A 13,561-nucleotide genomic window follows, 5' to 3' on the forward strand; every position below is an offset into this window, starting at 1 on the left:
TCAGTACACATCCAATGTCAATACAGATTAGATGTCCATACAGATTAGCAAACATTTAGTAGACATCCAATGTCAATACAGATAAGCAAACATTCAATAGACATCCAATGTTAATACAGATAAGCAAACATTCGGTACACATCCAATGTCAATACAGATTAGCAAACATTCAGTACACATCCAATGTCAATACAGATTAGACGTCCAAACAGATTAGCAAACATTCAGTAGACATCCAATGTCAATACAGATAAGCAAACATTCAGTAGACATCCAATGTCAATACAGATAAGCAAACATTCAGGACACATCCAATGTCAATACAGATTAGCAAACATTCAGTAGACATCCAATGTCAATACAGATTAGGAAACATTCAGTAGACATCCAATGTCAATACAGATTAAGAAACATTCAGTAGACACCCAATGTGAAATGAGATTCCCCTAAAAACTATATTAAAAAGGGTTTTTGAGAACTGCACATTTTAAAGTTATAGGATCCCGTGTGTCAGATTGCAAAAAATTAAGTGTATACAGTACAGTAACCCATATAATACAAGTATATATAATAGTATCATATTAAAACTTATAATAGCATGTAAATTAGGACTCCCCACAATAACAATAATCTAATATTCCTTGTGAACAATTTAATTACCTTTGATTCTTGAAAGACATAAACACCACTTTTGATTTTCTTCTCATCAACATCACAGAACATGATCACCTGAGGAAAAAGAGATAGTCATACCTCAACACTGCACATGTAAATAAATCTGCCTAAACAAAATGTTGGAAACAGATAATGTTAATCTATAAATATGAACTATTTATCTTGTGTTCGACACAACCTTAGGTGGTTTAGATCTATTCTGTAGACAATGTACATGAAATACTTCATGATGCCTGAAACAGATCAAGCTTTGTGTTATCTTGACCTTGTCTGAGGATCTCGGCAAGAAATACAAACAGACTAATTACTACATCTACCTCCTTACAAGTATAAAATGTCCTGGCCAATCACAGAAGCCAGTACGCATATGGCTGTCTTGTATTCTGAATTATACCTTGATCAGTGCCTTCCTGACCAGGTGAGCGTTTAAGTTCTGTATAATATCAGACCTTTTTTTGGTTTTCCTTGGATAAGCTGCGGTACAACTTGCGCCCTTGCTTGCCAGCATTCCAGATGGTGAAGCAGGACCACTTACTGAGGACCTGAGACTGGATGGCTGCCACGCGCCGCTCCCATATTGTATCTCTGTGTATGTAAATTAAATCATTCAGTGATATATACCAAAATGTCTGACTGGTTTTGAGCTCACCGTTTCCGTCTCAAGCATCACTGATGATGACTGGAAATTTATAATGCAGGACTTGATACTAGCTACTTGATGCACTAATTTTGGTATTTGTGCTTATTATCATTATTTTTTCTTAATGCAAAGAAATTTGCTCATTATCGTTATTAAATTTTATCAATGAAGTGTACGAAAATTGTACCAAATGGTTGCATAATCTGCATGGTGTTAAAACTGAGTGACTTGGCAAAAATTTGTTGGACAGAAATTGTGGCAGTATACCTGGAAATTTTGCTGTAATATAACGTTAATATTTTGATTTCAATAATAGGGAAAGCAATAGATATCTGGTTTAACTGACTTAAACATTAGTATAATAGTATTATAAGCTGATGAAATCTCTACACTACTGATAACTACTAAGGTTTTTTCCCCTGTTCATACAAGTATCTACCTTCCACACTCACTGAGGAAGCTGACAGGACTTCAAATTTATTAACTATCCTTCAGATATAACAGGCACAGATAAAATACAGACCATAATAGTATCATTCAGTAGTCTGAGGATAACATATCTATATTGAGCTCAAAGCCACTATTGACTTATTTGATTTCCTATGTCACTACATTGTATAGCATACATATATGCATATATGGACTAAGAGGGTTAAGGTAGAGGACTGTGGGTGGTATCTACTGAGAGGTTAAGGCAGAGGACTGTGTGTGGTATCTACTGAGAGGTTAAGGTAGAGGACTGTGTGTGGTATCTACTGAGAGGTTAAGGTAGAGGACTGTGTGTGGTATCATCACATGTATCGACTGAGAGGTTAAGGTAGAGGACTGTGTGTGGTATCAGCACATGTATCGACTGAGAGGTTAAGGTAGAGGACTGTGGGTGGTATCGACTGAGAGGTTAAGGTAGAGGACTGGGTTGTATCGACTGAGAGGTTAAGGTAGAGGACTGCGGGTGGTATCTACTGAGAGGTTAAGGTAGAGGACTGTGTGTGGTATCGTCACATGTATCGACTGAGAGGTTAAGGTAGAGGACTGGGTTGTATAGACTGAGAGGTTAAGGTAGAGGACTGTGTGTGGGATCATCACATGTATCGACTGAGAGGTTAAGGTAGAGGACTGTGTGTGGAATCATCACATGTATCGACTGTGAGGTTAAGGTAGAGGACTGTGTGTGGTATCATCACATGTATCGACTGAGAGGTTAAGGTATAGGACTGTGGGTGGTATCGACTGACAGGTTAAGGTAGAGGACTGTGGGTTGTATCGACTGAGAGGTTAAGGTAGAGGACTGCGGGTGGTATCTACTGAGAGGTTAAGGTAGAGGACTATGGGTAGTATCTACTGAGAGGTTAAGGTAGAGGAATGTGGGTGGTATCTACTGAGAGGTTAAGGTAGAGGACTGTGTGTGGTATCTACTGAGAGGTTAAGGTAGAGGACTGTGTGTGGTATCTACTGAGAGGTTAAGGTAGAGGACTGTGAGTGGTATCTACTGAGAGGTTAAGGTAGGGGACTGTGGGTGGTATCTACTGAGATGTTAAGGTAGAGGACTGTGTGTGGTATCTACTGAGAGGTTAAGGTAGAGGACTGTGAGTGGTATCTACTGAGAGTTTAAGGTAGAGGACTGTGGGTGGTATATATGTACTCATGGACTTAGAAGGTATAGTGGCCTGTTGGTGGTATCTTACTTATGGACTGAGATGGTAGTTACCTGTGGGTGGTATCTTACTCATGGACTGTGAAGGTATAGTGGCCTGTGAATGGTATCTTACTCATGGGCTGAGAAGGTAGTGACCTGTGCATGGTATATATGTACTCATGGACTTAGAAGGTATAGTGGCCTGTTGGTGGTATCTTACGCATAGACTGAGATGGTAGTTACCTGTGGGTGGTATCTTACTCATGGACTGTGAAGGTATAGTGGCCTGTGGGTGGTATCTTACTCATGGACTGAGATGGTAGTGACCTGTGGGTGGTATATGTGTACTCATGGACTGAGAAGGTAGTGACCTGTGGGTGGTATCTTACTCATGGACTGAGATGGTAGTGACCTGTGGGTGGTATCTATGTAATCATGGACTGAGAAGGTATAGTCGCCTGTGGGTGGTATCTTACTCATGGACAGAAGGTAGTGGCTTGTTGGTGGTATATATGTACTCATTGACTGAGATGGCAGTGACCTGTGGGTGGTATATGTGTACTCATGGACTGAGAAGGGATAGTGGCCTGTGGGTGGTATCTATGTGTTCATGGACTGAGAAGGTAGTGGCCTGTGGGTGGTATCTTACATGGACTGAGATGGTAGTGACCTGAGGGTGGTATCTATGTACTCATGGACTGAGAAGGTAGTGACCTGTGGATGGTATCTTACTCATGGACTGTGAAGGTATAGTGGCCTGTGAGTGACATGTGGGTGGTATCTAACACATGGACAGAGAAGATACATGTAGTGGCTTGTGGGTGGTATCTATGTACTCATGGACTGAAAAGGTAGTGACCTGTGGGTGGTATCTTACTCATGGACTGTGAAGGTATAGTGGCCTGTGAGTGACATGTGGGTGGTATCTAACACATGGACAGAGAAGGTACATGTAGTGGCTTGTGGGTGGTATCTATGTACTCATGGACTGAGATGGTAGTGACCTGTAGGTGGTATATATGTACTCATGGACTGAGAGGGTAGTCACCTGTAGGTGGTATATATGTACACATGGACTGAGATGGTAGTGACATGTGGATGGTATCTATCTACTATGGACAGAGAAGGTAGTGGCCTGTGGGTGGTATCTATCTCATGGACTGAGATGGTAGTGACCTGTGGGTGGTATATATCTCATGGACTGCGATGGTAGTGACCTGTGGGTGGTATCTATCGGCTATGGACTGAGAAGGTAGTGGCCTGTGGGTGGTATATATGTACTCATGGACTGAGATGGTAGTGACCTGTGGGTGGTATCTTACCCATGGACAGAGAAGGCTGTGGCTTGTGGGTGGTATCTATGTACTCATGGACAGAGAAGGCAGTGGCTTGTGGGTGGTATCTATGTACTCATGGACAGAGAAGGTAGTGGTCTGTGGGTGGTATATATGAACTCATGGACTGAGATGGTAGTGACCTGTGGGTGGTTTCTATGTACTATGGTCTGAGATGGTAGTGGCTTGTGGGTGGTATCATACTCATGGACTGAGAGATGGTGGCCAGTGGGTGGTATCTAAGTACATATGGACTGAGAAGGTAGTGGCCTGTGAGTGGTATATATGTACTCATGAACTTAGATTGTAGTGACATGTGTGTGGTATCTTACTCATGGACAGAGAAGGTACATGTAGTGGCTTGTTGGTGGTACATATGTACTCATGGACTAAGATGGTAGTGACCTGTGGGTGGTATCTTACTTATGGACTGAGAAGGTAGTGGCCAGTGGGCGGGATCTAAGTACATATGGACTGAGAAGGGAGTGGCCTGTGGGTGGTATCTATCTCATGGACTGAGATGGGAGTGACCTGTGGGTGGTATCTTACTCATGGACTGAGATGGTAGTGACCTGTGGGTGGGATCTTACTCATGGACAGAGAAGGTAGTGGCTTGTGGGTGGTATCTATGTACTAATGGACTGAGATGGTAGTGACCTGGGGGGGGTATCTTACTCATGGACAGAGACGGTATAGTGGCCTGTGGGGGGTATATATGTACTCATGGACTTAGATGGTAGTGACCTGTGGGTGGTATCTATGTACTCATGGACTGAGAAGGTATAGTGGCCTGTGGGTGGTATCAATGTACTCATGGACTGAGAAGGTAGTGGCCTGTGGGTGGTATCTATGTACTCATGGACTGAGAGGGTAGTGACCTGTGGGTGGTATCTTACTTATGGACTGAGATGGTAGTGACCTGTTGGTGGTATATATGTGTTCATGGACTGAGCGGGTAGTGACCTGTGGGTGGTATCTTACTTATGGACTGAGATGGTAGTGACCTGTGGGTGGTATATATGTACTCACGGACTGAGATGGTAGTGACCTGTGGGTGGTATCTATCTACTATGGACTGAGAAGGTAGTGACCTGTGGGTTGTATGTATCTTACCCATGGACAGAGAAGGCAGTGGCTTGTGGGTGGTATCTATGTACTCATGGACAGAGAAGGTAGCGGTCTGTGGGTGGTATATATGTACTCATGGACTGAGATGGTAGTGACATGTGGGTGGTTTCTATGTACTATGGTCTGAGATGGTAGTGGCTTGTGGGTGGTATCATACTCATGGACTGAGAGATGGTGGCCAGTGGGTGGTATCTAAGTACATATGGACTGAGAAGGTAGTGGCCTGTGAGTGGTATATATGTACTCATGAACTTAGATTGTAGTGGCATGTGGGTGGTATCTTACTCATGGACAGAGAAGGTACATGTAGTGGCTTGTTGGTGGTATATATGTACTCATGGACTAAGATGGTAGTGACCTGTGGGTGGTATATATGTACTCACGGACTGAGATGGTAGTGACCTGTGGGTGGTATCTTATTCATGGACAGAGAAGGTAGTGGCTTGTTGGTGGTATATATGTACTCATTGACTGAGAAGGTGGTGGCCTGTGCAAGGTATCTACATTTATATAGGCTGAGAGAGTAGTGTATGGCCTGTTGGTGATATCAACGTACTCATGGACTGAGAAGGTAGTGGCCTGTGCGTGGTATCTGCATACTCATGGACTGAGAAGGTAGTGGACTGTGCGTGGGATCTACATTTATATAGGCTGAGAGAGTAGTGTATGGCCAGTGCGTGGTATCAACGTACTCATGGACTGAGAAGGTAGTGGACTGTGCGTGGTATCTACATACTCATGGACTGAGAAGGTAGTGGCCTGTGCGTGGTATCTACATACTCATGGACTGAGAAGGTAGTGGCCTGTGCGAGGTATCTACATTTATATAGGCTGAGAAAGTAGTGTATGGCCTGGTGGTGGTATCAACGTACTCATGGACTGAGAAGGTAGTGGACTGTGCGTGGTATCTACATACTCATGGACTGAGAAGGTCGTGGCCTGTTGGTGGTATCAACGTACTCATGGACTGAGAAGGAAGTGGACTGTGCGTTGTATCTACATACTCATGGACTGAGAAGGTAGTGGCCTGTGTGTGGTATCTACATTTATATAGGCTGAGAGAGCAGTGTATGGCCAGTGCGTGGTATCAACGTACTCATGGTCTGAGAAGGTAGTGGACTGTGCGTGGTATCTACATACTCATGGACTGAGAAGGTAGTGGCCTGTTGGTGGTATCTACATACTCATGGACTGAGAAGGTCGTGGCCTGTGCGTGGTATCTACATTTATATAGGCTGAGAGAGTAGTGTATGGCCTGTTGGTGGTATCAACGTACTCATGGATTGAGAAGGTTGTAGCCTGTGGGTGGTATCTGTACATTACAAGATCCTTATCAACACGAAACAATCCACCACCCAACTCAAGGTGACGGTAGAAAAATATCAGGTCTTCAGGTACTCCCTGTATAAAAGAACAAAAAAATCTTACTGTTAAATACTTATGTATTTGACTTTTAATTACATGTACAGTACACTGTCAGTACATGGAATGGGAAAGGAAAACACATCAGAGTAACATGTATATGCTAGATTGCACATTTCTTAAACAATTAGTATATTTTGTTTGCTGTTTAATCAATATTCATAACAATTATAGTGGATTGCACAGTATTACACTATGCATGATGTGCAAACAATGTGTGCACTATATGTGAACCATAACTGTAAACAACAAAACTCTTAGCGATTATAGCACACATGCATCTGTGCACACAATGGACAAACGATATATGATAGCAATTGTGGTGGATGTAAATTGCTGAATGGCTTAACAAGATTACATATTTAAACCTATATAAACTTGATTTTAATTAAGATATTAAATACCTACAATGTGCCTTATTTCATATGAGTCTTCCAGATTATTTTCATTCCATGATATTGATCAACCATTATACCAAATTACACATTTTGTGTTAACATTATCACACAATGGAAAGGGCAATAGCTATAGCATGTGGACAATAAGTAGACATCATGTGTGGACAATATGCAGACATCATGTGTGGACAATATGCAGACATCATGTGTGGACAATATGCAGACATCATGTGTGGACAATATGCAGACATCATGTGTGGACAATATGCAGACATCATGTGTGGACAATATGCAGACATCATGTGTGGACAATATGCAGACATCATGTGTGGACAATATGCAGACATCATGTGTGGACAATATGCAGACATCATGTGTGGACAATATGCAGACATCATGTGTGGACAATATGCAGACATCATGTGTGGACAATATGCAGACATCATGTGTGGACAATATGCAGACATCATGTGTGGACAATATGCAGACATCATGTGTGGACAATATGCAGACATCATGTGTGGACAATATGCAGACATCATGTGTGGACAATATGCAGACATCATGTGCACACTATGTGCTTGCTATATTTTGAGTGATGTGCAATCACACAACTGTTCATGAATCATAATATGTAACTTTAGCATATACATATGCATTAACTTATGTTGCCACAGGTTAAGTGAATACCTGTGTAAGATACCACCTGTAATAGAGACCACTGTAAAAAGTGACCATATGTCATAGATAACCACCTGTATTGAGTGACCCTCTGTAATAAATGACAACCTGTAATAAGTGACCACTGTAATAAATTACCTCATTGACCTGCAATAAGTGAACACTTGTATTTATTTGATTTAGTTTATAAGGCTGTTTTTATTACTTTATTTACACACATGACTTTTTACACTAGCAGCAATATTTATCCTGTCACAGAACCAGGTAGAAACATTTTGTAAATGATGCATATAAATAAATGTTAAGTTACCTTTCCTCCCTCATCAAAGCCTCCAACTTTCTTGTACAGATCCCTGGAGCAAAACCAGGTTGGCATCAGCACTGTTGGTCCATGGGAAGTATACATCTAGTAACAGTCAGTGTGAGGAATAATGCTAGTAACAGTCAGTGTGAGGTGGATATCTAGTAACAATCAGTGTGAGGTATACATCTAGTCACAATCAGTGTGAGGTGGACATATAGTAACAATCAGTGTGAGGTATACATCTAGTAACAATCAGTGTGAGGTGGACATCTAGTTACAATCAGTGTGAGGTGGACATATAGTAACAATCAGTGTGAGGTATATATCTAGAAACAATCAGTGGGAGGTATATAGAAAGTAACAATCAGTGTGAAGTATATATTTAGTAACAATCAGTGTGAGGTATATATCTAGTTACAATCAGTGGGATGTATATATCTAGTATCAATCTGTATGAGGTAAACATCTTGTAACAATCAGTGTGAGGTATATATCTAGTTACAATCAGTGTGAGGTATATATCTAGTAACAATCAGTGGGAGGTATATAGCTAGTAATAATCTGTGTGAGGTACATATTTAGTAACAATCAGTTTGAGGTATAAAGCTAGTAACAATCAGTGTGAGGTATATAGCTAGTAACAATCCGTGTGAGGTATACATCTAGTAACAATCAGTGTGAGGTATATATCTAGTAACAATCAATGTGAGGTAAACATCTAGTAACAATCAGTGTGAGGTATATATCTAGTAACAATCAGTGTGAGGTATATATCTAGTAACAATCAGTGGGAGGTATAGTATATCTAGTAGCAATCAGTGTGAGGTATAAAGCTAGTAACAATCAGTTGGAGGTACATATCTAGTTAGAGTCTGGGAGGATTATATCTAGGAACAATTTGTTGGGGTTATATATCTAGTTTTTGTCTGGGAAGCTTAAGGTTATTGAAGGTACATGTATATCCAGTAACAATCAGTGGGAGGATTTGAGCATCAAATTTTTTCAGATGGCATTCATAGGCATTATGAATGCCAACTTGACAAAAACAAATTCAATTAATCATGATTTGCCTATGTCCAGTTGGCAGTTATATTGTCTACAGACATACCTCAAACTGCTATACGCCAGATACAATCCTCCTAAACTGTTACTAGAAATAATGTAAATGTACATTTATATATATTAGTTGTGAATGTGAGGTGTGAATACATGTACCTGAGTATACAGCTGTTCCTGAGAGTTGAGAGTATATGTACCTGAGTATACGTATACAGCTGTTCCTGAGAGTTCAGAGTATATGTACCTGAGTATACGTATACAGCTGTTCCTGAGATTTGAGAGTATATGTACCTGAGTATACAGCTGTTCCGGAGAGTAGACAGTATATGTACCTGAGTATACAGCTGTTCCCGAGAGTAGACAGTTTATGTACCTGAGTATACAGCTGTTCCCGAGAGTTGACAGTATATGTACCTGAGTATACAGCTGTTCCGGAGAGTAGACAGTATATGTGCCTGAGTATACAGCTGTTCCCGAGAGTAGAGAGTATATGTACCTGAGTATACAGCTGTTCCCGAGCGTAGACAGTATATGTACCTGAGTATACAGCTGTTCTTGAGAGAAGACAGTATATGTACCTGAGTATACAACTGTTCCCGAGAGAAGACAGTATATGTACCTGAGTATACAGCTGTTCTCGAGAGTAGACAGTTTATGTACCTGAGTATACAGCTGTTCCCGAGAGTAGACAGTATATGTACCCGAGTATACAGCTGTTCCCGAGAGTAGACAGTTTATGTACCCGAGTATACAACTGTTCCCGAGAGTTGACACTATATGTACCTGAGTATACAGCTGTTCCCGAGAGTAAACATTATATTTACCTGAGTATACAGCTGTTCCCGGGAGTAGACAGTATATGTACCTGAGTATACAGCTGTTCCCGAGAGTAGACAGTTTATGTACCCGAGTATACAACTGTTCCCGAGAGTTGACACTATATGTACCTGAGTATACAGCTGTTCCCGAGAGTAAACATTATATTTACCTGAGTATACAGCTGTTCCCGAGAGTTGACAGTATATGTACCTGAGTATATAGCTGTTCCTGAGAGTTGACAGTATATGTACCTGAGTATACAGCTGTTCCCGAGAGTAGACAGTATATGTACCTGAGTATACAGCTGTTCCCGAGAGTAAACATTATATGTACCTGAGTATACAACTGTTTCCGAGAGTAAACATTATATGTACCTGAGTATACAACTGTCCCGAGAGTAGACAGTATATGTACCTGAGTATACAGCTGTTCCGGAGAGTTGACAGTATATCTACCTGAGTATACAGCTGCTCCTGAGATATTGTGTTGGCCCAGTTAGTATAACGCTGAGTGGACCCCTCAGGTAATCGATGGAACTTAGATCCCACTATCTGAAACATTAAACACAATAAGTTAACCAAAGACAGGAGAGCGAGTGGACACCGACTTTTTTTACATGGACTAACTGATGACACTAATTCATTTACTTTATTTTAACACTTACATTTTATTCAACACATTTAAGCAATTTTTGTACTTGCATTTGCTACTGATGAAACTCAGACATACTTTAATGCTGTGTAATTAATACTCAATGTTGTAAGTGCACCTATCAGTTTTATCATATTTTCCCGCAGTGGAATCGTTTCCCAATAACAGTTGATATATTGTTTGTTAAAAAAAAAATTGTTAAAATATTTGATATTTTTCGTAGTTATTCACATTGTACAACTACATTTGACAAACGTTAATAGAGCTGTAAGCCTCTAATACAAGTGACTCATTCAATAATGCACACATTTAATTGTGTTTGGATTTATAATTGACTCATTAAACACATGTATTGTAACTCTAAGAGTGACTCCTACTCACACTTTTTGGGTGGCTGACAGCAGCCTGGTACTGATGTGCCACTCGTTCCTTATGCATTACATCATCCTGTGTGAAATCAAAACAGAGATGGAAATATATATATATCTATATACATATATTGTCATATTGGATATCATCCATGCCTTATGTACATGTATATAAATATAAAGATCTCTGAGAGTATTTAAAATAAATTTGTAAACAAAAATGTTCAGATATTAGACAGTAGGAAAATAGGAATAAATTGTGCAGAAAGAGGTAATCTATACTAATCAAGCGAACATCTTTTCCCTGTATCCATATGTCTGTTCAATAGGTTGGAGACATTTTCTTTATTCAAGTATTAACTTACTGCATCCAGGAAGCAGAGGAACCGTCCAGAGCTGGCTTGTATTGCTTGGTTCTTGGCAAACCCCACTGTAACACAGGAACACAGATTTTTGCAGGTTTACTAAGAAAATCACAGAAATAACCGTATAGACATAAAACTACAAATATCTGATGACTTAGGCAGCACACATTTATTGTGTGGACAAGCCAGTATGAGTGGACTACATTTATTGAGTACAATGTACTATCTGAGATATCAGATAAAGACGGTATGTATTTGTGGTATTGTTTTACATGTCTATAATAGTTCTCTACGTGTAAATGATGGAACTAGTGCTGTAAAATCTACTCATGATTACACAAGATTTTAGTTCAATTTGCTTTCCAATCATTTTAATCAACCATCAACACTAAGTACAAAATAATACCAGATCACCAGTATAAAATGGCACAAAGATATTTTTGAAAATATTTGTATCAATTCATCAATTTGATGATTGAATAAAACCAGTAAGTTCCAGATGAAATGCAATGTTTTATATCACATGAACTGAAAAATGTGCACACATATTTGTATCGCTATACAGTGGAACCCACTTATTACGTAGTAAAATAAACTATAGGTTAATGTTATAAAACATATATTACACAGCCATAACCTAGAGCTCTAGTATTGTGGTGCAATGTATTATCTTTGTCCCTGTTAATGTTACTTAAATAACCAGTAAATTTTACAGGTTTATATGTATATTTGTATATATTATTATGCATAATCATGATCATTAACCATGTTTGTAGGATTTACTGTCATTTCATTACCTCCCCTTGGAGAATCGGATGTGTTTTCTGAGATTGTGACTTTGATATCTTTGGTCCTCAGAGTGTCAGCCCATTCCTTGATCAGTTCCATGGATTTATCCTGGGAAACAAACCAGGTCTAATTTATTGTATACATAAAATATATGATACTGCTACAATATTATTTACTGCCATGGCATATAATTATGCAATTTCATATTTGCACACAGTATGTGAGAGCTAACAGACAGAATTCTTATGATAAATCTCAGTAAATTATGATACATGTACATAGCATATGAACACCAACACTTTATCAAATATCTGATGTCAAGTACTGGTACTCACAGTGCTGGCATCGTTGTAGATCGATAGCTCCATACTTCCCTGGAACTCCTGGTCATACACAGATTGTAGAGACTCTGCCAACCACTGCTCTCCATTGTACACAGGCATCACCACAGACTGTCACAACCAGATACAGATTGTATATGTTATACCGTGACCAGAGATAATTCATAACACAGATTTATTTCAGGTTTCAAAATAGCATTAAATTAACTAACTCTCTGAGTGAACTCCTTATCTTAAAATTGAATAAAGTTTTGTTGGATTATGCTACTGTAAGAAATCTTGTGGAAAATGATCAAACCAGGGACCAACAGAGACCTCTGAATGCTAGACCCTAGCCCGAGTTTCCTCTGGCTCTGACACCAGATTTTCGACATTTTGACAGATACAAGTTGTATAATAATATGTGTACATGTGGGTATCATATATCTGTCAAAATGTCGAGTCTGGTGTCGGGGCCAGAGGAAATTCGGGTTATCTAGACCCCTGTTAAAAAGGGTCAAGGTCATATAATAGCCTTTCTGAGGGGCGGTGGGGTGGGTAACCGGTGGGGGAGGGGGTTAGGGTTTGGGGTATTATGGGTTTGTAATTGAGTGGTATATGGTATCGCCTATATACGACACACTTAAAGGTAGCTATACTTTAATTCCATGTATATACTGTTAGTATATTTAATGAACAAGAGGCAATATTATTTAGACTGTATTGGATACTGGATAAATCTTACCACGTCCGTCGCCATTTCCCAGGAACAAATGTTAAACACCAAAGGCAAATTCAAAGTTGTCTTACATACGCCACGATACGCCAATTTCAGACATTGTGATGCATGTGGCTTTATACGATGAGTTTTCATCTGCCATATGAAACATTTAACGCAGGCATTCATTAGCGATTTGTTTTATCAGCCCGACACGTTTTGCGCTAACATGGATATGTTGTCAAAGTGAAAGT

General features: G+C 39.8%; 1 protein-coding gene across 1 annotated transcript in view; it reads right to left on the bottom strand.

The window, feature by feature from the left end:
- The window catches only part of LOC110449951 (UDP-GlcNAc:betaGal beta-1,3-N-acetylglucosaminyltransferase-like protein 1), a 22,125-nt gene extending 8,564 nt beyond the window's left edge, over nucleotides 1–13,561 (bottom strand). Inside the window, exons 1-10 of the mRNA XM_021497136.1 lie at nucleotides 13,335–13,561; nucleotides 12,605–12,721; nucleotides 12,278–12,377; nucleotides 11,481–11,545; nucleotides 11,129–11,194; nucleotides 10,552–10,647; nucleotides 8,225–8,320; nucleotides 6,690–6,814; nucleotides 1,125–1,260; nucleotides 661–729 (exon numbers count right to left, since the gene is read on the bottom strand). Coding sequence (XP_021352811.1) covers nucleotides 661–729; nucleotides 1,125–1,260; nucleotides 6,690–6,814; nucleotides 8,225–8,320; nucleotides 10,552–10,647; nucleotides 11,129–11,194; nucleotides 11,481–11,545; nucleotides 12,278–12,377; nucleotides 12,605–12,721; nucleotides 13,335–13,496 — 1,032 coding nt within the window. The 5' untranslated portion in view covers nucleotides 13,497–13,561. The remainder of the gene's footprint in view (nucleotides 1–660; nucleotides 730–1,124; nucleotides 1,261–6,689; nucleotides 6,815–8,224; nucleotides 8,321–10,551; nucleotides 10,648–11,128; nucleotides 11,195–11,480; nucleotides 11,546–12,277; nucleotides 12,378–12,604; nucleotides 12,722–13,334) is intronic.

This window comes from Mizuhopecten yessoensis, unplaced genomic scaffold, assembly GCF_002113885.1.
Source record: "Mizuhopecten yessoensis strain PY_sf001 unplaced genomic scaffold, ASM211388v2 scaffold4843, whole genome shotgun sequence".
NCBI classification, from domain to species: domain Eukaryota; kingdom Metazoa; phylum Mollusca; class Bivalvia; order Pectinida; family Pectinidae; genus Mizuhopecten; species Mizuhopecten yessoensis.